General features: G+C 43.3%; 2 protein-coding genes across 4 annotated transcripts in view; one reads left to right on the forward strand and one right to left on the reverse strand.

Moving 5' to 3' along the window:
- Window positions 1-22664, forward strand: part of rps7 (ribosomal protein S7) — a 439982-nt gene that overhangs the window by 121281 nt on the left and 296037 nt on the right. The gene's annotated exons all lie outside the window — the stretch shown is intronic.
- eipr1 (EARP complex and GARP complex interacting protein 1) overlaps window positions 17309-22664 on the reverse strand; it is an 85021-nt gene continuing 79665 nt past the window's right edge. For 2 of the 3 annotated variants that reach the window (XM_070884938.1, XM_070884940.1), the window contains one exon: window positions 17310-18005. In XM_070884938.1, coding sequence (XP_070741039.1) covers window positions 17834-18005 — 172 coding nt within the window. In that variant the 3' untranslated portion in view covers window positions 17310-17833. Of the gene's footprint in view, window positions 18006-22664 lie in introns of all 3 variants that reach the window. The other variant, XM_070884939.1, reaches the window with a different exon arrangement.

Consider the following 22664-nt stretch of genomic DNA (forward strand, 5'->3'; position numbering starts at 1 on the left):
TTGCAATTGTACCCTTGTGTAAGAATGTCATCATCAACATGGCAGTGTTGAAAAGGACAAATTCTTATTGTTAATTTTTATTCGTAACCCCTTTTTTGTGTGAAGTGTTTTCGTTTTTACAAACAAAATCTGATTAAATATCCTCATGATTAGTAAACCCTCTTTAACGTACCACTGTTCTGTACTGCACTGCAGTAGAGCGAGTCTTGTCTTGTGACTTGCCACAGCTCGCTGCCTCAAATGGAGCACCTGGCAGGAAGGCTTGAACTGTGAGAAAGTGCCTCAGCCCATGTGGCTCTTACATAACTTGTAGAACTGACAGAGCATGTCACCAGGTATGCTTGCCCACCATTTTAATTCTTCATTCAGGAATTGTACACGGTATGGAGGATGATGGTAACAAGACTAAGTCGGAGGGGGGGGGGGGGGCGTGGTGGCGGGCGGGGGGAGTATATAAAGGTGTTGTCATGTGACAAGGTAAAAAAAATGTTTCCAGTATTTCCCAACTTAACTCACCTTTCTGCCAGATCATTTTTTAAATGATCAGATCTCTTTCAAACAACTCAAAATGGAGGAAAGGGGATAAGACATTTAAAATATGGTTTGTCCAACCACACATACACATATTCTTGTAAAATAGCAACAGCCCTTATATTAGTCAGGATTTTGCCAGAATAGGTATTACCAACCTGATTAAGTTAGCTCCTCTTTGCAGTGTCTGTGTCCTCCTGTATGAGATCCATATCTATCGGTTCATTGAAAGAGAGCTGGTTATTTTAAAATTTGATGTGCTAGGAAGGCAGATAGAGTGGTAGTACTGTAAGCAATTTTCTTACATGGCACGTCACCTACAAATACCGTTATATACATACTTCAGAGAACATTATGTCCCTAACTCTGTGATTTTGGCATTATTACAATCCTTATACTTTCCAGACGTTCCCTTCCCTTTAACAAATGCAGTAAATTTAATTTGGCTCAAAACCAATAAATTGACAGATGAGACCTTTTCACCTTCCAGATCAATTCACCAATTCCCATAAAGTCACATTGTTTTGCTTCTTGTTTTTATGAATGTCTGATCAAGCACAGGTCCTTCCTTGCAGTTATGAATTTAATATTTTCATCCTGACACAGAATGCCAATTTGGTGAATTCGCATCGGTTCTCCGAAGCATGGATAATTCAGATAAAAGTACTGAACAACCTACTGTACATTCCCAGAAAAACTACACCATATAAGGTGGGCATCTGCATGGTGACATCTAGTGGTGGTACAAACGCCATTATACCTTTTCTTTGTCCCCAAAAAACACAAGTCTGAAATGATGGAGAGTGAAATCCTCTTTAATGAAAAACAAGACAATATCTGTTTTTCCTCAGTAATCAGATACGTGCTGGAAAAAAAATCACATTCTCAGAAATCACATGCTTCAATTCCCCCATGTTCCTTTGAAAAAATTCTTCAATTTTTCATTAAAAGTGCAATTTTAATTTTAGGATTAATCAGGAGATACCTTACACACTAAATGGTACAATATTAAAGGGGGTGCAAGAACAGAGAGATGTGAGGGTGCTTGTGCACTAATCTTTGAAGGTGGCAGGACAGGTTAAGAAAGCAGTTAAGCAGTGTCAGCTGTGACTCAGTGGGTAGCACACTTGCCTCTGAGTCAGAAGATTGTGGGTTCAAGTCCCACTCCAGGAACTTAAGCACATTTTAAAAATCTAGGCTGACACTCCAGTGCAGTGTTGAGGGACTGCTGCAATGTCGGAGGTGCTGTATTTCCAATGAGATGTTAAACTGAATGCCCTCTCAGGTGGACGTAAAATATTCCATGGCACTATTTCGAAGAGAAGGGGAGTTATCCCTGGTGTCCTGGACAATATTTATCCCTCAATCAATATAACAAAAAAAATTATCTGGTCATTATCACATTGCTGTTTCTAGGAGCCTGCTGTGTGCAAGTTGGCTGCCATGTTTCCCACATTACAACTGTGACAACACTCCAAAAGTACTTCATTGGCTGTAAAGTCCTTTGAGATATCTGGTGGTTGTGAAACGTGCTATATAAATTCAAGTCTTTCTTTATAAAGCATATGGGATCATGGGCTTTAAAATAGAGGCCAGGTGGTTACGCTAAAACACTTGTTTGGCCCTGGTATTGTGTCCAATTCTGGGCACCTCGCTTAAGGAAGGTGAAGGCTCTGGAATGGGTACAGGAGATTTACTCGAATGGTTCCAGGGATGAGGGAATAGAGTTACATGAATAGACTGGAGAAGCTGGGGTTGTTCCCCTTGGAGCAAAGAAAACTAAGAGGAGATTTGATAGAGGTGCTTACAATCAAGAAGGGTTTAGATAGAGTAAATAAAAAGAAACCATTTCCAATGGCTGAAGGATCGATAACGAAAGATAACAGATTTCAGGTGATTGGCAAAAGAACCCGATGAGACATGAAGAAAAACTTTTTTATGCAATGAGTGGTTATAATTTGGAATGCATTGCCTGATAGCGTGGTGGATACAGAGTTAATAGTAATCTTCAAAAGGGAATTGGATAAATACTTGAGAAAAAATTGCAGGAATACGGGGAAAGAGCTGGATTGCTCTTCGAAAGCATCGGCGACGACTCAATGAGCCGAATGGAGTCCTTCTGTGCTGTACTATTCTATGATTCTATGATTGAGGCCCTACTTCCTTTTTGACCAGATTCCTTAAAATTCAAATTGTCAGGATCTGGTGGCAGAGTGGATCCAGGATCCTTTTAGACTGATTTCTAATCCAGTACAGAAAGATGGAATTATGGTCGTCTCTCTGTCAGCTGTAATGATCCTAAGTGACCTAACATTAGCATATCTGCAGTTTGTGCAGCCTCAAATGAGTCTTTAACAAGAACAAATTTCCTAACAACTCTGCACTAATTGACACTAAATTATTATACTCACAGAAGCCACAAGAATGAAAATAGAAAATCTATTTGTGTAAATGGGATGCTGTGAATCTGAAGTTAAAGCACACCACTGCAACAGAGACGAGGATATATTTATTCAGAACCTGCTCCATCCTAAACCTGAGCCTGTGTTTGATGCTGACACTGGATCCAAAACTTGAAAATATTCGATTCCAAAGCACTGCAATTCCTCATCTTGATGTTGAGGATGAAAGCATCATGAAAAAGTTACGTTTGGAAAAGGTAAAAGCCATGCCCTCGCCTCACAGAGAATCTGCTGAATACTTTTATGACTCAGGTTACAAAGGTTATAACCCAGTTTACAAAGTATTCTCGGGTTTCGGCTTGCATGGGAGATCTAATAAGGCCAATTTACCATGCTGGCTCTGCTGACAGGGAGCCTCATGTGCCCATTGTGCATAACAGGAAATCATTGTTGTGCTTCCTGGAATTTCCTGAAATGTGCGTCTGGTGGGCAAGACTCTCTGTTGGCAGCACAAAGTCAGAAAATTGACCAAATGGGGCGATTTTAGAAAATACCTATTATAACCGATGGTAGATGAACAATCGTGGCTTTCAAACAGGAATTGGATAAGTGACTGAAGGGAAAAAAATTGTAGGGCTACGGGGAAAGGGAGGGGGAGTGGAACTAACTGAAGTGCTTTTGCAGAGAGCCGACACTGGCTATACGGGCCGAATGGCCTCCTGTCCTGTAACCATTCTATGATTTATGTGATAAGGCAAGCTACTTTATTTGTCATTTATTTGAATTAATACATTTTTTTTAAAGCTGACGTGTATAAATTGACTCTCAGCTAGGTTGCTTGATAATATCTCAAACATTTATTCCTTGATCTTATCTACATACTATTACTGGTATTGACATGCTAACATAGGTGTTTCTAGGATACCTGCTTTGGTGGAGGTGATAGATTAGAATCAACACTTTGAATTGTAGGGCTCTTTCAGGTTGCACTTTACATAAGAAATAGCAGGCCCAACTTTGACCATGACTTGCATCAATCATTTTGGAGTAAGTTGTTTTTTCTGGCGTAAGTTAAAAAGTGCCATTTTCCCCCCAAAATTTGCTCCAGAGTAAATCAGTTAGATACGATTTTTTTTAGGTCAGTTTTTTTTGGCAAAAGTTCCCAGACACTTAGGCCAGTTTGTTGTTGGGTACTGTTGAGGGGGATGACTCATCAGGGAAGGGCAGCAGCAGCCAAGTTCATGGCACCATGGCTGGCTCTGCTGCATAGGAGGGCAGGAAAAAGAGTGGGAGAACGATAGTGATAGGGGATTCAATTGTAAGGGGAATAGATAGGCGTTTCTGCGGCCGCAACCGAGACTCCAGGATGGTATGTTGCCTCCCTGGTGCAAGGGTCAAGGATGTCTCGGAGCGAGTGCAGGACATTCTGAAAAAGGAGGGTGAACAGCCAGTTGTCGTGGTGCACATTGGTACCAATGATATAGGTAAAAAAAAGGGATGAGGCCCTACGAGACGAATTTAAGGAGCTAGGAGCTAAAATAAAACGTAGGACCTCAAAAGTAGTAATCTCGGGATTGCTACCAGTGCCACGTGCTAGTCAGAGTAGGAATCGCAGGATAGCTCAGATGACTACGTGGCTTGAGCAGTGGTGCAACAGGGAGGGATTCAAATTCCTGGGGCATTGGAACTGGTGCTGGGGGAGGTGGGATTAGTACAAACTGGACGGTCTGCACCTGGGCAGGACTGGAACCAATGTCCTCGGGGGAGTGTTTGCTAGTGCTGTTGGGGAGGAGTTAAACTAATATGGCAGGGGGATGGGAACCAATGCAGGGAGACAGAGGAAAACAAAATGGAGACAGAAGCAAAAGACAGAAAGGAGATGAGTAAAAGTGGAGGGCAGAGAAACCCAAGGCAAAAAACAAAACGGGCCACTGTACAGCAAAATTATAAAGGGTCAAAGTGTAATAAAAAGGCAAGCATGAAAGCTCGGTGCCTCAATGCGAGGTGTATTCGGAACCCAGGAGAGGGCTCTGAGCTAGTTAGAGTGGGTGAGAGCTCAGATGAACAGGACCCCAAGAAAGAATGCAAAAGGCAGGAGGCAACAGAGCAGAGTAGCACTGGGGTAAGTGTAAACCACAAGGTGATAGGAAGGGACAATATGTATTAATATAAAGGGGCTGCAGGAGGGGTCAAAACTAAAAATCATGGTTTAAAAACTAGTATTAAAACACTCTACCTAAACGCATGCAGCATTCGAAATAAAGTAAATGAGTTGACGGCACAAATCATTACAAATGGGTATGATTTGGTGGCCATTACAGAAACCTGGTTGCAGGGTGGCCAAGACTGGGAATTAAACATACAGGGGTATCTGACAATTCGGAAAGATAGACAAGGAGGGAAAGGAGGTGGGGTAGCTCTGTTAAAAAAGGATGATATCAGGGCAGTTGTGAGAGATGATATTGGCTCTAATGAACAAAATGTTGAATCATTGTGGGTGGAGATTAGAGATAGTAAGGGGAAAAAGTCACTGGTGGGCGTAGTTTATAGGCCCCCAAATAATAACTTCATGGTGGGGCGGACAATAATCAAGGGAATAATGGAGGCAGGTGAAAAAGGAACGGCAGTAATCATGGGGGATTTTAACCTACATATTGATTTGTCAAATCAAATCGCACGGGGTAGTCTTGAGGAGCAATTCATAGAATGCATACGGGATTGTTTCTTAGAACAGTATGTGACAGAACGTACAAGGGAGCAAGCTATCTTAGATCTGGTCCTGTGTAATGAGACAGGAATAATAAACGATCTCCTAGTAAAAGATCCTCTCGGAATGAGTGATCACAGTATGGTTGAATTTGTAATACAGATTGAGGGTGAGGAAGTGGTGTCTCAAACGAGCATACTATGCTTAAACAAAGGGGACTACAGTGGGATGAGGGCAGAGTTGGCTAAAGTAGACTGGGAACACAGACTAAATGGTGGCACAATTGAGGAACAGTGGAGGGTTTTAAGGAGCTTTTTCATAGTGCTCAACAAAAATATATTCCAGTTAAAAAGAAGGGTGGTAAGAGAAGGGATAACCAGCCGTGGATAACCAAGGAAATAAAGGAGAGTATCAAATTAAAAACCAATGTGTATAAGGTGGCCAACGTTAGTGAGAAACTAGAAGATTGGGAAAATTTTAAACGACAGCAAAGAATGACTAAGAAAGCAATAAAGAAAGGAAAGATAGATTACGAAAGTAAACTTGCGCAAAACATAAAAACAGATAGTAAAAGCTTTTACCGATATATAAAACGGAAGAGAGTGACTAAAGTAAATGTTGGTCCCTTAGAAGATGAGAAGGGGGATTTAATAATGGGAAATGTGGAAATGGCTGAGACCTTAAACAATTATTTTGCTTCAGTCTTCACAGTGGAAGACACAAAAACCATGCCAAAAATTGCTGGTCACGGGAATGTGGGAAGGGAGGACCTTGAGATAATCACTATCACTAGAGGGGTAGTGCTGGACAGGCTAATGGGACTCAAGGTAGACAAGTCCCCTGGTCCTGATGAAATGCATCCCAGGGTATTAAAAGAGATGGCGGAAGTTATAGCAGATGCATTCGTTATAATCTACCAAAATTCTCTGGACTCTGGGGAGGTACCAGCGGATTGGAAAGCAGCTAATGTAACGCCTCTGTTTAAAAAAGGGGGCAGACAAAAGGTAGGTCACTAAAAGCCGGTTAGTTTAACATCTGTAGTGGGGAAAATGCTTGAAGCTATCATTAAGGAAGAAATAGCGGGACATCTAGTTAGGAATAGTGCAATCAAGCAGACGCAACATGGATTCATGAAGGGGAAATCATGTTTAACTAATTTACTGGAATTCTTTGAGGATATAATGAGCATGGTGGATAGAGGTGTACCGATGGATGTTGTGTATTTAGATTTCCAAAAGGCATTCGATAAGGTGCCACACAAAAGGTTACTGCAGAAGATAAAGGTACGCGGAGTCAGAGGAAATGTATTAGCATGGATGGAGAATTGGCTGGCTAACAGAAAGCAAAGAGTCGGGATAAATGGGTCCTTTTCGGGTTGGAAATCGGTGGTTAGTGGTGTGCCACAGGGATCGGTGCTGGGACCACAACTGTTTACAATATACATAGATGACCTGGAAGAGGGGACAGAGTGCAGTGTAACAAAATTTGCAGATGACACAAAGATTAGTGGGAAAGCGGGTTGTGTGGAGGACACAGAGAGGCTGCAAAGAGATTTAGATAGGTTAAGCGAATGGGCTAAGGTTTGGCAGATGGAATGCAATGTCAGAAAATGTGAGGTCATCCACCTTGGGAAAAAAAAACAGTAAAAGGGAATATTATTTGAATGTGGAGAAATTACAACATGCTGCGGTGCAGAGGGACCTGGAGGTCCTTGTGCATGAAACTCTTTTTGGAGTTCACCTGCAAAAACATAAAACATTAAACCGTGCCACCCGACCTGGGTGACACACCAGACATTTACAAGGCCCTTTTTTCCTTTTTTTGTTTTTTTTTTGTGTTTTTCATTTTTTTTGGGTTTTTTTGGGCGCTAAAATCACATTTTTCCAGTGCCCCCTATAAAAGGGAAGGGGACACTAAAAGCACCGGCAATTAAAACAAATTAAACTTTAAAACGTAAAATCAAATTAAAATTTGGTTGCCGGGCGTGATGATGCACTCCAGTCCCTCCGGTGCCCACCTCTCGCGGAAGGCCGCGAGTGTACCGGTGGACACCGCGTGCTCCATCTCCAAGGACACCCTGGACCGGATGTAAGAGCGGAAGAGAGGCAGGCAGTCAGGTTGAACGACCCCCTCGACCGCCCGCTGCCTGTACCGGCTGATGGCACCCTTGGCCGTGCCCAGGAGCAGTCCTACGAGGAGGCCTTCGGACCTACCCGCTCCCCTCCGCACAGGGTGCCCAAAGATCAGGAGAGTGGGACTGAAGTGCAGCCAGAATTTCAGGAGCAGCCCCTTCAAATAATGGAACAGGGGCTGCAACCTCGTGCACTCAATAAAAACATGGAACACGGACTCCTCCAGACCGCAGAAATTGCAGGCGGCCTGGGAGTCCGTGAACCGGCTTAAAAATATATTGCACGGCACTGCTCCGTGCACCACCCTCCAGGCCAAGTCCCCGATGAATAGTGGGAGGACCCCTGCGTAGAGTGCCCTCCATCGGGGACCCCCGCCTCCTCCGGACGGCAAGATGGTACGCCATGGCGTGTCCGGACGGCCGGCGAGGATGGCAAAGTTGAGAGTGTGCAGGAGCAGCCCGTACAGGAAACCCCTCCGCGCGGAACTGAAAGGCACGGAGGGGATTTCCCCGAGGCGGCTCAAGTTGTGAGGCGCCGGCCCCCGAGGGAGGTTCCGGGGTTTGGCGCCGATGAGGAATTCCGTCCGGACGGGGGTCAGTTCGGACGGGATCTCCCCACGTGCTTGAGCCTCCTCGATGCACCCAACGGAGTCAGGGCCCAGAGCTGTTTTTAGCGACTCGATGGCATCGGCCGCGTGGCGGACGTTGGCAGAGTTTAGGCGCCGCGCCAGTGTGTCTGGCGCCATCCAGCCCGCTCCTCCGCCATCGAGCAGGTCCCTGACCCTGGTCACCTCACCAGCCACAGCCCTCTCTTCCGACCGCCACATAAAACCTCGGTCGTGGAGGTACGGATTCCCGAGCAGCGGCTCCTGCAGGACGGCCGCCACTCCAGCCGGCGGAGAGCTGCGCTTGGTGGAGACTTTGTTCCAGACCTCCTTGTGCATGAATCCCAAAAAGTTAGTTTGCAGGTGCAGCAGGTAATCAGGAAGGCGAATGGAATGTTGGCCTTCATTGCGAGAGGGATGGAGTACAAAAGCAGGGAGGTCCTGCTGCAACTGTACAGGATATTGGTGAGGCCGCATCTGGAGTACTGTGTGCAGATTTGGTCACCTTACTTAAAGAAGGATATACTAGCCTTGGAGGGGGTACAGAGACGATTCACTAGGCTGATTCCGGAGATGAGGGGGTTACCTTATGATGATAGATTGAGTAGACTGGGTCTTTACTCGTTGGAGTTCAGAAGGATGAGGGGTGATCTAATAGAAACATTTAAAATAATGAAAGCAAAAAATAAAGACTCAGGCCTACCTAAGCATCTTCAGCCTTTCCCCAGGTCCCTCTTCTGACCAGTGAGGGTTTGGGAGCAGTTCACAGCATGAGGTTTTTCTGGGCACCAATGCATTTGGGCACCAATCAAATATTTCCACTGTAAAAAGAGGAAGGAGGCCAGGATCACGCTCATTAACATTGTTGCATTTGGCAGGCACTTCCTGTAGAAAAACCCCGTGAATCCCCAATAAAGGGACACAGACCTGCCAATCGTAGTCACAGCCACTTTCTCCTGACCCATGAGATCAGGGAACGCTTAGTCACAAGGTTCCGAAAAATCACCCTATCTGGTCACTTTGTCATCATGGCACAATTGGATCACTGGAAAAAATACAAGCTGTGATCAGCTAAATTGATACTTTCCTAACTCCTCATGTTAATCCTCCGTATAGGTTATTGTACCCAATCTATCTGGTGTCGCTTCTCCCGCTTGGGCCGGCCTCAAATGTTCCAGCTCTACACTTCAAAATCTTTCTCCCCGAGCCCTCAAGCTATGTTGCCTTCCAACCAAGCTGACCTAATCCGAGTGCTCCTGCCTGGCTCCATTCTCCTCATCCCACCAAGACCCAACCCAGGGCTGCAGCTGTGTTCTCGCCCGCCCCCCCCCCGCCCCCCCATACCTGATGTTCTTTCACTCAGAGAGCAGATTCTCTGTCATGTGCTGTAAGTGGGAATTCCACTAGTTTTTGCCAGATCAGTAATTCCTGTGCGCACCACACAGTCTGCTCCTAGAGTGAAACAACAGCAGCAGGTACAAACAGGAGCTGAGATCGGCAGCATGATTCATTTATGTTCTCTTCCCTCCAAGACTTTTTGGTTGTTGTCACGGCTTTTCACTGGTCTCTTTCATAACTCAAGTTTAGGACTTGCATCGATAATGACTCAGTTTCATTCTATTTTAGGGATTAGAAAAGGTGTCAGATTTTCAGACAATTGTACTTTCTACAATATTGGACTTTTTTTTAAGTAAAGTATTCAGCACCTGTTTGGCTTCATTTGTAGTCACTTTGACTGCTGTGTTCCCAATGTTTGCTGTAGAATGTTGCTGTCAATGTCTATTTTTAGTTTGTTGGTATTTCAGTCAGTGCTAAGTGTGTAGTAAACTGGTTGAGATATAGTTTTGAGGCTCGTGGCTCCAATTCAATTGAGGTCAGTAGGTTTTGCCTTCTCTCAATGTCTTTGTTAGCTTGTTTGATTGCTTTTAACCTTTGGGACTGGGAGAGATCTAGAGTGTCTCTGTAAGCTGGGGACCAGGTTGAGGGAAGAAGGAATATAACTTCCTCCCAAAATTCTAAGTTTACCAAATAAGCAAGGGGCTAAACCCCTGGGAAGAGTGTTCAACAGTGGGTGAGGGAGGGGGAAACTGCCACGGGGCAGAATTTTGAAGAGCTAAAGTTGTTCCCGATGCGACAGCCAGATGCCAGCAATGTTCCCCACCTCCTGAACACAGAGGCCAGCATCAAAAACCCTATTTGCTCCCTAGCCCATGAACATTGCAATGTTTACTGGACATGTCAGTAGCAGGCATGTGCCGGACTCCATCCACCGCACCCCACCCCACTCCTGGGCTAAATTACGATGGAACCTGGTCCTTTTCAGTCTAAGCTTCCAAGCAGCCTGGCACTCCCAGCCGAGGTCTCAACTTCTCTTAAAATGACTGCAGTACCTACTGAATGAATGGCTTCTCACTGGCCCAGATTCTCAGCTTTAGCCAGGTACTTTTTGATTCTTATCTTATTAAACACTGTAGCTTTAAAAATAGTAAATGTACAAATTCAGCAAAATCAGTGCAGGAAGTTATGCAAGATGGGTTACAACACAGTGAGCAACATGTAGAAGGGAGATCAAAGATAGAGGAGAGAAAGGGTGAGATCGAAAGTGTGAAGGGAAAAAATAAGAGGCAGCGATGTACAGAGGCAATTATTGTGCAAGAGCCAGAGAGTGCAAGAGAAAAAGAAAGGCTGTGTTATTTGAGGATGACTTAATGGGATAAGAAATGGCCTTGTTGATCAATAAATACCAGCAAATGTGAGTGTGGGCTGAGGAAGTGCCCAACCTCTCAAAAGTCCACACATACAAATTTCAGAATTAGAACATGATGATATGATCCATTCTAAACTCTTATCATTTTTGCCTTCCTATTCAACCTTCTACGTGAACTTGTATTAAGTAGGCACATTTGTCAGGACCAGCTAATCCAGACAGAAGTGATTTATTAAAGGTAAACTGCAGCTTTGATTTCATTGACAGACTTCGGGCCGTATCTTTGGATTCCTTGCAGGGATATGGATTTTTTTTTGCATTATTCTTGTGAAACTTTCACCAACATTTCTTTAACCTGTTGATCGGGTTTCTCTGAGAGGGAATTAGGGAACAATCTTTTGAAGGCTGAAAAATGGGGTTCCCTATGGAAATGATTGTTCATGATGCACATCTTAGAGGAAAAAGAGCAGCAGTAAGCTGCACTGGAAGCTAGGAGTATAAGCTTCATCACAACAGCACCAATCCAGCAGGAAGTAATGACAGGCAGACTTTCCAAGATCTCTCATACAAGTTGTAACTTTGGAGGTGCATTTCAGCCATGAAGGTCTCGAGGAGCTATGTTGCAGCAAGATCTTCAGAGAACATCAAAAGCATGAACAGCTCTCAATGCCATGGCTTTGAATTTTCACACTTCAAAGTAACTCCCAGGGGGGAAATTGTGGTTGGAGGCTTCCTTCGTACCAATGCATCTGACCCCAAAAAAAAATCTACGAATCTACCTGTTGGTCTTGGAGAAATGTAGGATTCCGGTCTGAGGCCTTCATTCGCTGCGCAGCGTACGGGAATATGTCTTTCAGATATGGATGTCTATGTTGGAATCAAGTGAGCCTGGACCACCAATCACTATGCAGTATTCTCATTGATAATAATGGGAACTCCGTTTGTACAAGTCCCCAATACTATCAGAGAATAACCCACTAAAACCAAAACACAGCACAATTAATAATGCACATCTCACATATTTAAAATTAATTCTAATTAAATGTAATTATATGTTTTAGAAAAAATATGTTTTTTAGGGTTAAAAATAAACTTACCTTAATGGACAGAGTTTTTAACATAAACATGAATTATAAAATTTATTTTTTCTATGTTTTAAAAGTGTTAAGCTGGTAAAATTAAGCTATGCGCCTGCTTTTACCAGGCATAAAAGTTTCAAGGACATTTGCTGGGCATGAGTTGAGCAAATAGCCCAATCTCTCCCATGCAGATGTCCTTCTCCCAGGGATGCGCTCAATCTGTCTGAAGAAATTTTGACAGATCGGAAAAGCCGGCTTTTGGCATATGCGAATTGCACCCAGAGAACCGGCTTTTGTGAGGTCTTGCTGGGTCCGTGTGCACTTTGCACGGCGAGGCTGTAATTTTCAGCCCATTGTATGTGAGCTATTTCTGAGACTTGATAAGGCACTATAAAAACGCGTCTTTCTTCTGTGTGTCATAGAGGAATAATAATAATAACACTTTTATTTATATAGCACCTTTAACGTAGTAAAATGTCCCAAGGCACTTCACAACAGAATTACAAGACAAAACAGATAAATTTGACACCGAGCCACAAAAGAAGAAATTAAGGCAGATGTCCAAAAACTTAAGAAACATAGAAACTTACAGCGCAGGAGGCCGCCATTTCAGCCCATTGTGTCCACGCCGGCCGACAAAGAGCCGCACGGCCCTCGTTCAACAGCCCTGAAGGTTACATAGAAATCTACGAACAATGAACAATGGCGGAAAGGCAAAGAACACCGAGCCCAACCATTCCGCCTCATACAAATGTGACACCCCTTATACTGAAACCGTCTACACTCCACCCCAACCGGAGCCATGTGATCTCCTAGGAGAGGCAAAAACCAGATAAAAACCCAGGCCAATTTAGGGAGAAAAAAAATCTGGGAAGGTTCCTCTCCGACCCATCCAGACGATCGAAACTAGTCCAGGAGATCACCCTGGCTGTATTCGATCCCCTGAAGTACTTACCATTATATCTGCGCCAGCCAACAAAAAGTTATCCAGTCTGATCCCAATTACCAGCTCTAGGTCCGTAACCCTGCTGGTTACGGCACTTTAAGTGCCCATCCAACCATCTTTTAAAAGTGGTGGGGGTTTCTGCATCCACCACTCTTCCAGATTCCCACAACCCTCTGCATAAAGAAGCACCCCCCCCCCCAAAATCCCCTCTAAACCTTCCACCAACCACCTTAAAATTATGCCCCTTCCACCAATGGGAATAGGTCCTTACTATCCACTATGTCCAGGCCCCTCAATATTTTGTACACCTCAATGAGGTCTCCTCTCAACCTCTTCTGTTCCAATGAGAACAAACCCAGCCGACCCAATCTGTCCTCATAACTATGATTCTCCATTCCAGGCAGCTTGTTTAAAGAGGTAGGTTTTAAGGAGCGTCTTAAAGGAGGAAAGAGAGGTGGAGGGGTTTAGGGAGGGAGTTCCAGAGCGAAGACACGGCCACTGATGGTTCAGCAGTTATAATGAGGGATGTTCAAGAGGCCAAAATTTGAGCAGCGCAGACATCTTATGGGATTGTGAGGCTGAAAAAGATTACAAAGATAGGTAGGGGCAAGGCCATGGAGTGATTTGTAAACAATGAGAATTTTGAAATCGAGGTGTTGTTTAACCGGGAGCCAACGTAGGTCAGGGGTGATGGGTGATCGTGACTTGGTGCGAGTTAGTACATGCGAGTTTTGGATGACCTTTGTTTACATAGTGTAGAATGTGAGAGGCTGGCCAGGAGCGAGTTGGAGTAGTCAAGTCTAGAAGTAACAAAAGCAATGAATGGTTTCAGCCGCAGAAGAGCTGAGGCAGGGACGAAGGCGGGCAATGTTGCGGAGGTGGAAAAATGCAATTTTAGTTATGCCGCAGATATGTGCCTGGAAACACATTTCAGGGTCAAATATGACCCCTAGGTTGCGAACAGTCTTGTTCACCCTCAGATGGATGTTGGGGAGATGGATGGAGTCAATAGTTAGAGAACGCAGTTTCTGGCGGGGACCAAAGAGATTGGCTTCGGCCTTCCCAATATTTAATTGGAGAACATTTCTGCTGATCTTGGACAAGCAATCTGACAATTTAGATACGAAGCAGTGGTCGAGAGAAGTGGTGGAGAGGTAGAGCTGGGTACATGTGGAAACTGACTCCGTGTTTTCGGATGATATTGCCAAGGGACAGCATATAGATGAGAAATAAGAGGGCCAAGGACAGATCCTCGGGGGACACCAGAGGTAACGATGCGGAAGTGGGAAGAGAAGCCTTTGCAGGAGATTTTCTGGCTACGATTAGATAGATAAGAATTAAACCAGGCAAGTGCAGTCCCACCCAGCTGGACGATGGTGGAGAGGCGTTGGAGGAGGGTGGAATGGTCAACTTTGTCAAAGTCTGCAGACAAGTCCAGAAGGACGAGGAGGGATAGTTTACCTTTGTCACAGTCACAAAGGATGTCACTTGTGACTTTGATGAGAGTTGTTTTGGTACTGTGGCAGGGGCGAAAACCAGATTGAAGGGATTCAAACATTGAATTCATGGAAAGGTGGTCACGGATTTGTGAGGAGACAACCCATTCAAGTACTTTGGATAGGAAAGGGAGGTTGGAGAAGGGGCAAAGTGGGGTCAAGGGTTGTTTTTTTGAGAGGGGTGATGACAACAGATTTGAAGGAGAGGGGAACAGTACCTGAGGAGAACCGTTAACGTGTCGGCTAACATGGGAGCCAAAAAAGGAAGTTGGGTGGTCAGCAGTTTAGCGGGAATAGGATCAAGAGAGCAGGAAGTGGGTCTCATGGACAAGATGAGTTTGGAGAGATCAAGAGGGGAGATCAAAGAGAAACTAGAAAAAGATAAGAATTTAGGGCTAGGGCAGGTGGGAGCTTCAGATGATGTTTGGCCCTGTGGGCTAGGTGAAGGAAGGGAACTCGCAGAGGCAGCTGATCGGATGGAGAAGAGTTTAAAGAGACAGTTATTGGTGAGGTTCAGCAAGACTGAAAATAGGCAAACCCAATACCTATATTTGAAAAAAGGGCAAAAAATCTATCTCAGGCAAATATAACACACTAGGCCCAACGTCACTAGCCAATAAAATAAAAGAATGGCCTGGATATTCCGGTCGGAGGCTTCCTGTGGGCTACTGCCTCCAACCGGAGAATTTTTACGAATCTACCTGGTAGTCTAGGAGGCGCCCTGGATTCTGTTGGGAGGGCCTTCTCTTCCCGCGCTGCGAAGCGCGCTCCCATCCGGAGGGTTCCCACACAGAAGATGCAGTCATGTGTGACTGCTCAGCTTCCACAGCTTTCCCATTAATAACAATGAGAACTCCGTATCTATGAGTTCTCATAGCTATTAATGGGGAAAAAAAACAAACACACGCTAATAAAAAATAAAAAAGACCTCACCTAATTAAAATTAATTGAAATTAAAGTTAATAAATGCCTTAGAAAGAAACAATATTTTTCCGATTTAAAAAAAAAGTTTTGCAATTCGGGTTAAAAATAAGCTTACCTTAATGGGCAGAGTTTTTAAACAATAAAATGTGTTTATTTAATTTAATTATGTTTAAGTATGTTTTTAAACACTGCACCTGTAAAAGTAGGCTATGCACCTGCTTTTATCAGGCGCAAGAATTTTGAGGACATTTGCTGGGCAAGATATGCGTAAATCCTGCAATCTTGCCCAAGCAAATGTCCTCGCTCCTGAGATGCGCATCATCTGTTAAGCGACAGATCGGAAAAGCCGGTTTTCAGTGCATGTGCATTCCATGCTGAAAACCGGCTTTTCCGATGCCTTCCCGGGTCTGTAGACACTCTGGGCTAAAGAAATTTCTGGGCCAATGTATTCCAAAGTGTAGGCTGGAACCTGTAATTCATGTTCGTCGATCCCTTGGAACAAGCTTTCTAAACTCGCAAATTATGGAGTGAACTTTAACCCCCAAAAATGGATGTGGCTGGGTTTTCCAGGACTCCAGAAACCCGACAGCTGAAGGAATGCGAGGTCAACTTTGGGGAGAAGGCAAGTGCCTTTATAGAACTGCTTGTCAGCCAGGAGGAGCAAGAAAACGACTCCCCCCCAACCCCCCCACCACCAAGCTCCCCTCCCATAAAGAACCCCGAGGTCAGGGATTGGACCAACCTACTTCTACAGCCTGCTCCGGAGTCCTCCCCACCTGACTGGAAGACAAGCCTGTTAATCAGGCTGACTTTCGGGTGGGGAACTTGCTGAGGTGAAAAGACGCAGAAACGCAGACTTCTGAGTTCTTGTCCGAAACTCTGCCCCCCGGCTACACAACCCGCTCCTGTTAATATCCAGGCCTATATTTTACCGCAGAACAGCTGAGAATTTCTTCAACTTGAAAGAAGAAAGTTTCTTAAGTATAGTGTAATCAAAGGGGAAACAGCTTGCTACTGAGAAAAACAAATTGCTGGGCTAAATGTGAGTAACAGAAAGAAAAGTTGCTCTTTTTCTGGCTTTCTTTCCGTTAAAATATATATATAATTTAGGTCAGCCAGAGATCATAGTTAAAATGTAAACATTAAGTGAAGAAATATGATGAAATTTGCATCTGTGGTGTATTTAGAACCATTTAGAAACATAAAAGTCTGTCAGAAATCCCATGGCAGGACAAAATAAAGTTAGAAAATCCTACTGATGCATGATGGGAAATTGTGCATATGCTCAGACTGCAACATCTCCCTCCAAATCCAAGCTGTGAGATGCTGAGGACTGCACACAAGAACATTAACAAAGCAACTCAGGCAGACAGAAGGCAACTTTAAAGATAGGTTTAATCGTATTATTGTGAAATATCAGTCCAATGAATGTTGGCCAGATATTCCAATTAGCAATATTTAGGGACCCATCCTACCCTAAGATGATAATGGATACGTTTTCTGCATTCTGTTATCACATCATTAATATGTTGGAGTGAGAAGAAGTAGATGTCTGAAAGATCTAATCAAATATAAGGTATCCAAACAAATATTCAGAAGTATGGTCCCATTGGATGGTTTAAATATATCTAGTATTTAAATCATCCAATCAAGGTCCATAGCTCATATAAATATTGAGGCAAATGGTTTATTAGAATTCTTTATCCAAATACTGAAGTTGTATTTCCCATTTTAAAAAGTCAGCAGTTGTACTGTAAATATGTCAATTAATTCATTTAAATAAGAGCTGGATAAATACCCTCTTCAAAATAAGATCAATAGTTATAAGTATAGAAACAGTAAAACACTGTATGGAATGCAATGCTTCCTAAGTTACTGAGACTGGAAACATGCTATGGAAGATAGCCAGTAAATGTTGAATAATTTGTGTTGTAAGGTCAGGTAGATATTTTGATGTTGCACTCAGTTATCTTGGGGATAGGGAGAAACTTGTAAAAACCTTCCATCAGGAGATTAAACATGTTGGGTAAAGCCCATGATAGTGCAAAGTATGCATGATCTGTGAAAGATGCTGAAAGTGTACCATATAAATTATTTAATCCTTTTACTGACTTGTCTAAATTAGTGATTTCACAGACCAAAGTTTTGGAACACATTTTCTGAGACATTTGTTACTTATGGTGTTCAGCATTGTGGGAGAGGTATTATATATCTTAATGCTAAGTTATACTCAGGTTTTGTATAACAGAAATCATATATGTACAGTTCAAAACAAGGAAATCACTGAGTTTATTGTGCTGCAAAATTACAACAAAATACTGTATTTTAATGCTCGTGGTACCCGGTTTATCACAAGTCTTCCATCATAACTTAAAGATGCAAACAACCATGGATCAGCTGAGGACCATTCCACTGCATAGACACTATCTTCATGTTCTTCATATGTGGCTATTATGCTGTCCTGTAGTGGTTCTTTCCTGCAAAGAAAAATCGATAGGTAGCTAAATACTTTTAGCACTTAGTAGATGTCTCCTATGTAACTTCAAAATGCAACTTAATGGGAAAGTCCCTTCAAACTAATCATATTACACTACATATTGTGTAACAGATAGTCTTGGCTACATGCATTAAGCCACTAACACGAGCACATCAAAAAATGTACAGTTTTATATCATAACAAGTGCACACAGTCAACATTGTTCAATTTTCTCCTTGGCATCCCAGCACAAGTTCTTTAACCTGTTTGTGTTTACAGTATCCACCAAGGTTCATTTGGTGAAACATCTGTCACCACTGCCTCCATATGATAGAATATTATTTGTACAAATACACCCCCTAATTACTGTCCCTACTCCTTTACATATATATATCATGTTAAAATCTTACATAAGGTGCACTCTTCTTGTCCACAAATCTTAATTTTGTCACTGCAACCTTTGGTCACAGTTATGCAAACCTTTCCCATTTGCACTTGCTAAATTGCTATGATATTTCCATTCTATTTCGCTACAACATCGATCACAAAATTTAGTTGCAGGCTGTGGCTAATAGTTAGCTTTAAGAAGCAAGTTTCTGAAATCTCCCTCCTAATTCCATCATGATTTTATATTATTCAGCTCATCTATTGAAGCCCATGGGCAGCATGGATATGGATTTGGCTATGAGACAAAGCAGAAAGTAATGGTGAATGGTTGTTTTTCAGACTGAGGGAGATATACAGTGGTATCCCCCATTGGTATTAGGACCACTGATCTTCTTGATATATATATTAATGACCTGGACTTGGGTAGACAGGGCGTAATTTGCAGTTTGCAGATGATACAAAACTTGGAAATGTAGTAACAGTGAGGAGGACAGTAATAAGACTTCAGGAGGACATAGACAGGCTGGCAAAATGGGTAGACACATGGCAGTGGAAATTTAATGCAGAGAATTGTGAAGTGGGCATTTTGGAATGAAGAATGAGGAGAGGCAATATAAACTAAAAGGGAAATCATGTTTGACAAATCTGTTGGGAGTTTTTTGAGGTTATAACTAAATAAGTATTCTTGCTTAGACCAACATCCTCAGCATCGAAGCACTGACAACACTCGATCAGCTCTGATGGACAGGCCACATCGTCCGCATGCCCGATACGAGATTCCCAAAACAAGCGCTCTACTCTGAGCTCCAACACGGCAAACGAGCCCCAGGTGGGCAGAGGAAACGCTTCAAGGACACCCTCAAGGCCTCCTTGAAGAAGTTCAACATTCCCACAGACACCTGGGAATCCCCCTTGTGCAAATCGCTCAAAATGGAACATAAGAACATAAGAAATAGGAGCAGGAGTAGGCCATATGGCCCCTCGAACCTGCTCCGCCATTTAATACGATCATGGCCGATCCGATCATGGACTCAGGTCCACTTGCCTGCTTGCTCCCCATAACCCCTTATTTCCTTATCGGTTAAGAAACTGTCTATCTCGGTCTTAAATTTATTCACTGTCCCGGCTTCCACAGCTCTCTGAGGCAGTGAATTCCAGAGATTTACAACCCTCCGAGAAGAAATTCCTCCTCATCTCAGTTTTAAATGGGCAGCCCCTTATTCTAAGATTATACCCCCCAGTTCTAGTCTCCCCTATCAGTGGAAACATCCTCTCTGCATCCACCATGTCAAGCCCCCTCATAATCTTATACGTTTCGATAAGATCACCTCTCATTCTTCTGAATTCCAATGAGTAGAGGCCCAACCTACTCAACTTTTCTTCATAAGTCAACCCCCTCATCTCCGGAATTAACCTCGTGAACCTTCTCTGGACTGCCTCCAAAGCAAGTACATCCTTTCGTAAATATGGAAACCAAAACTGTATGCAGTAATTCCAGGTGTGGCCTCACCAATACCCTGTATAACTGTAGCAAGACTTCCCTGCTTTTATACTCCATCCCTTTGCAATAAAGGCCAAGATTCCATTAGCATTCCTATCATTTGCTGTACCTGCATACTAACCTTTTGTGTTTCATGCACAAGTACCCCCAGGTCCCGCAGTACCGCAGCACTTTGCAATTTTTCTCCATTTAGATAATAACTTGCTCTTTGATTTTTTTTCTGCCAAAGTGCATGACCTCACACTTTCCAGCATTATACTCCATCTGCCAAATTATTGCCCACTCACTTAGCTTGTCTATATCCTGTTGCAGATTTTTTGTGACCGCCTCACAAATTGCTTTTCCTCCCTTCTTTGTATCGTCAGCAAACTTGGCTACGTTACACTCGGTCCTTTCTTCCAAGTCGTTAATAGAGATTGTAAATAGTTGAGGTCCCAGCACTGATCCCTGTGGCACCCCACTAATTACTGATTGCCAACCCGAGAATAAACCATTTATCCCTACACTCTGTTTTCTGTTAGTTAGCCAATCCTCTATCCATGCTAATATGTCACCCCCAACCCTGTGAACTTTTATGTGGCACCTTGTCAAATGCCTTCTGGAAGTCCAAATACACCACATCCACTGGTTCCCCTTTATCCACCCTGTTCATTACATCCTCAAAGGATGCCAGCAAATTTGTCAAACATGACTTCCCCTTCATAGATCGATGCTGACTCTGCCTGACTGAATTATGTTTTTCCAAATGTCCTGCTACTGCTTCTTTACTAATGGACTCCAACATTTAACAACCACAGATGTTAGGCTAACTGGTCTATAGTTTCCTGCTTTTTGTCTGCCTCCTTTTTTAAGTAGGGGCATTATATTTGCAGTTTTCTAATCTGCTAGGACCTCCCCAGAATCCAGGGAATTTTGGTCAATTACAATCAATGCATCCACTATGCCTGCCACTACTTCTCTTAAGACCCTAGGATGCAAGCTGATGATACAAAGCTAGGTGGGAATGTACGTTGTGAGGAGGATGCAAATAGATTTCAAAGGGATATAGACAGGCTAATTGAGTGGGCATATATAATGTGGAGAAATGTGAAGTTATCCACTTTGGTAGCAAAAATAGAAAAGCAGACTATTTTTTAAATGGTGAAAGATTGGGAAATGTTCGTGTTCAAAGGGACCTGGGTGTCCTTGTACACAAATCACTGAAAGTTAACATGCAGGTACAGCAAGCAATTAAGAAAGCAAATGGTCTGTTGACCTTCATTACAAGAGGATTTGAGTATAAAAAAAGTAATGACCTCTTACTGCAATTATATAGCGCCCTGGTGAGACCGCACCTGGGGGATTGTGCACTGTTTTGGTCTCCTTACCTAAGGAAGGATATACTTGCCATTGAGGGAATGCAATGAACGTTTACCAGAATGATTCCTGGGATGGGAAATTGTCCTATGAGGAGAGATTGAGTAGACTAGGCCTATATTCTCTGGGGTTTAGAAGAATGAGAGGTGATCTCATTGAAACATATAAAATTCTTACAGGGCTTGACAGGGTAGATGTAGGGAGGTTGTTTCCTCTGGCTGGGGAGTATAGAACCAGGGGTCAGAATAAGGGATTGGCCATTTTGGACTGAGATGAGAAGAAACTTCTTCAGTCAGAGGGTGGTGAATCTTTGGAATGCTCGACCTGAGAGGACTGTGGAGGCTTAGACTTTAAGTATATTCAAGACAGAGATTGATAGATTTTTGGATATTAAGGGAATCAAGGGATATGGGGATAGTGCAAGAAAGTGGAATTGAGGTAGAAGATCAGTCGTGATCTCATTGAGCAGGCTCGAGGAGCCGAATGGCCTACTCCTACTCCTAATTCTTATGTTCTTATATTCCTTCATCGTCGCTGGGTCATAATCCTGGAACTCCCTCCCCAACAGCACTGTGCGAGTGCCTTCACCACATGGACTGCAACGGTTCAAGGCGATGGCTCACCACTCCCTTCTCAATGGCAATTAGGGATGGGTGATATATGCTGGCCTTGCCAGCAACATCCGTATCCCGTGAACAAATAAAAAAAACAGAGGACATAAATTTAAGGTAATTAGCAAAAGAGCCAGAGGTGAGATGAGAATTTTTTTAACACAGCTTTGAAGGGGAAAACATTGCAGGGCTATCGGAAAACAGCAGGGGAGTGGGACTAATTGGATTGCTCTTTCAAATAGCTGGCACAGGCATGATTGGTTGAATGGCCTCTTTCTGTGCCATTCTATGATTCTGTATGATTTAATGAGTATCCTTAAGCCTTCTTTACTTCAATAACTGCCTTTTACAGAGAACAATGTTGCCTACATTGTGGTACTATGGTCTTGTGATGCTTCTCCAACAAGCATTATTGCAGAATACAATTCACCCCTCTGTATTAACTTGTACATTGCCCCCCATATGCACGGATTTCCAAATTGATCTTGTTCGTAGTTAGCACCATTGAAATGCCACGTTGTATATTTTAGTCAATGCAGTTTGTTGTTTGGTTGTGTTCTCAGTCATTCACAGAAGTATTATTCAGGGAGCGCCTCAGTAGAGAAGGAGAGGTTCACTAGTCACATGTTTTATCTCGACGAGAGCTGAGTAGTTACCGTTACTTAGTTTAAAATAAAGTTACTGACCATCTAAATTGTTCTGGTTTAAAATCGGAGTTATTATGTGCGCGGACATTTTTGTGTCCTTCTGTGACCCATGCCGTGGACACCGATCCATTTTTTGCACTGTACAATATTTTAGGAAG

Source organism: Pristiophorus japonicus, chromosome 7 (assembly GCF_044704955.1).
Source record: "Pristiophorus japonicus isolate sPriJap1 chromosome 7, sPriJap1.hap1, whole genome shotgun sequence".
Taxonomy (NCBI): domain Eukaryota; kingdom Metazoa; phylum Chordata; class Chondrichthyes; family Pristiophoridae; genus Pristiophorus; species Pristiophorus japonicus.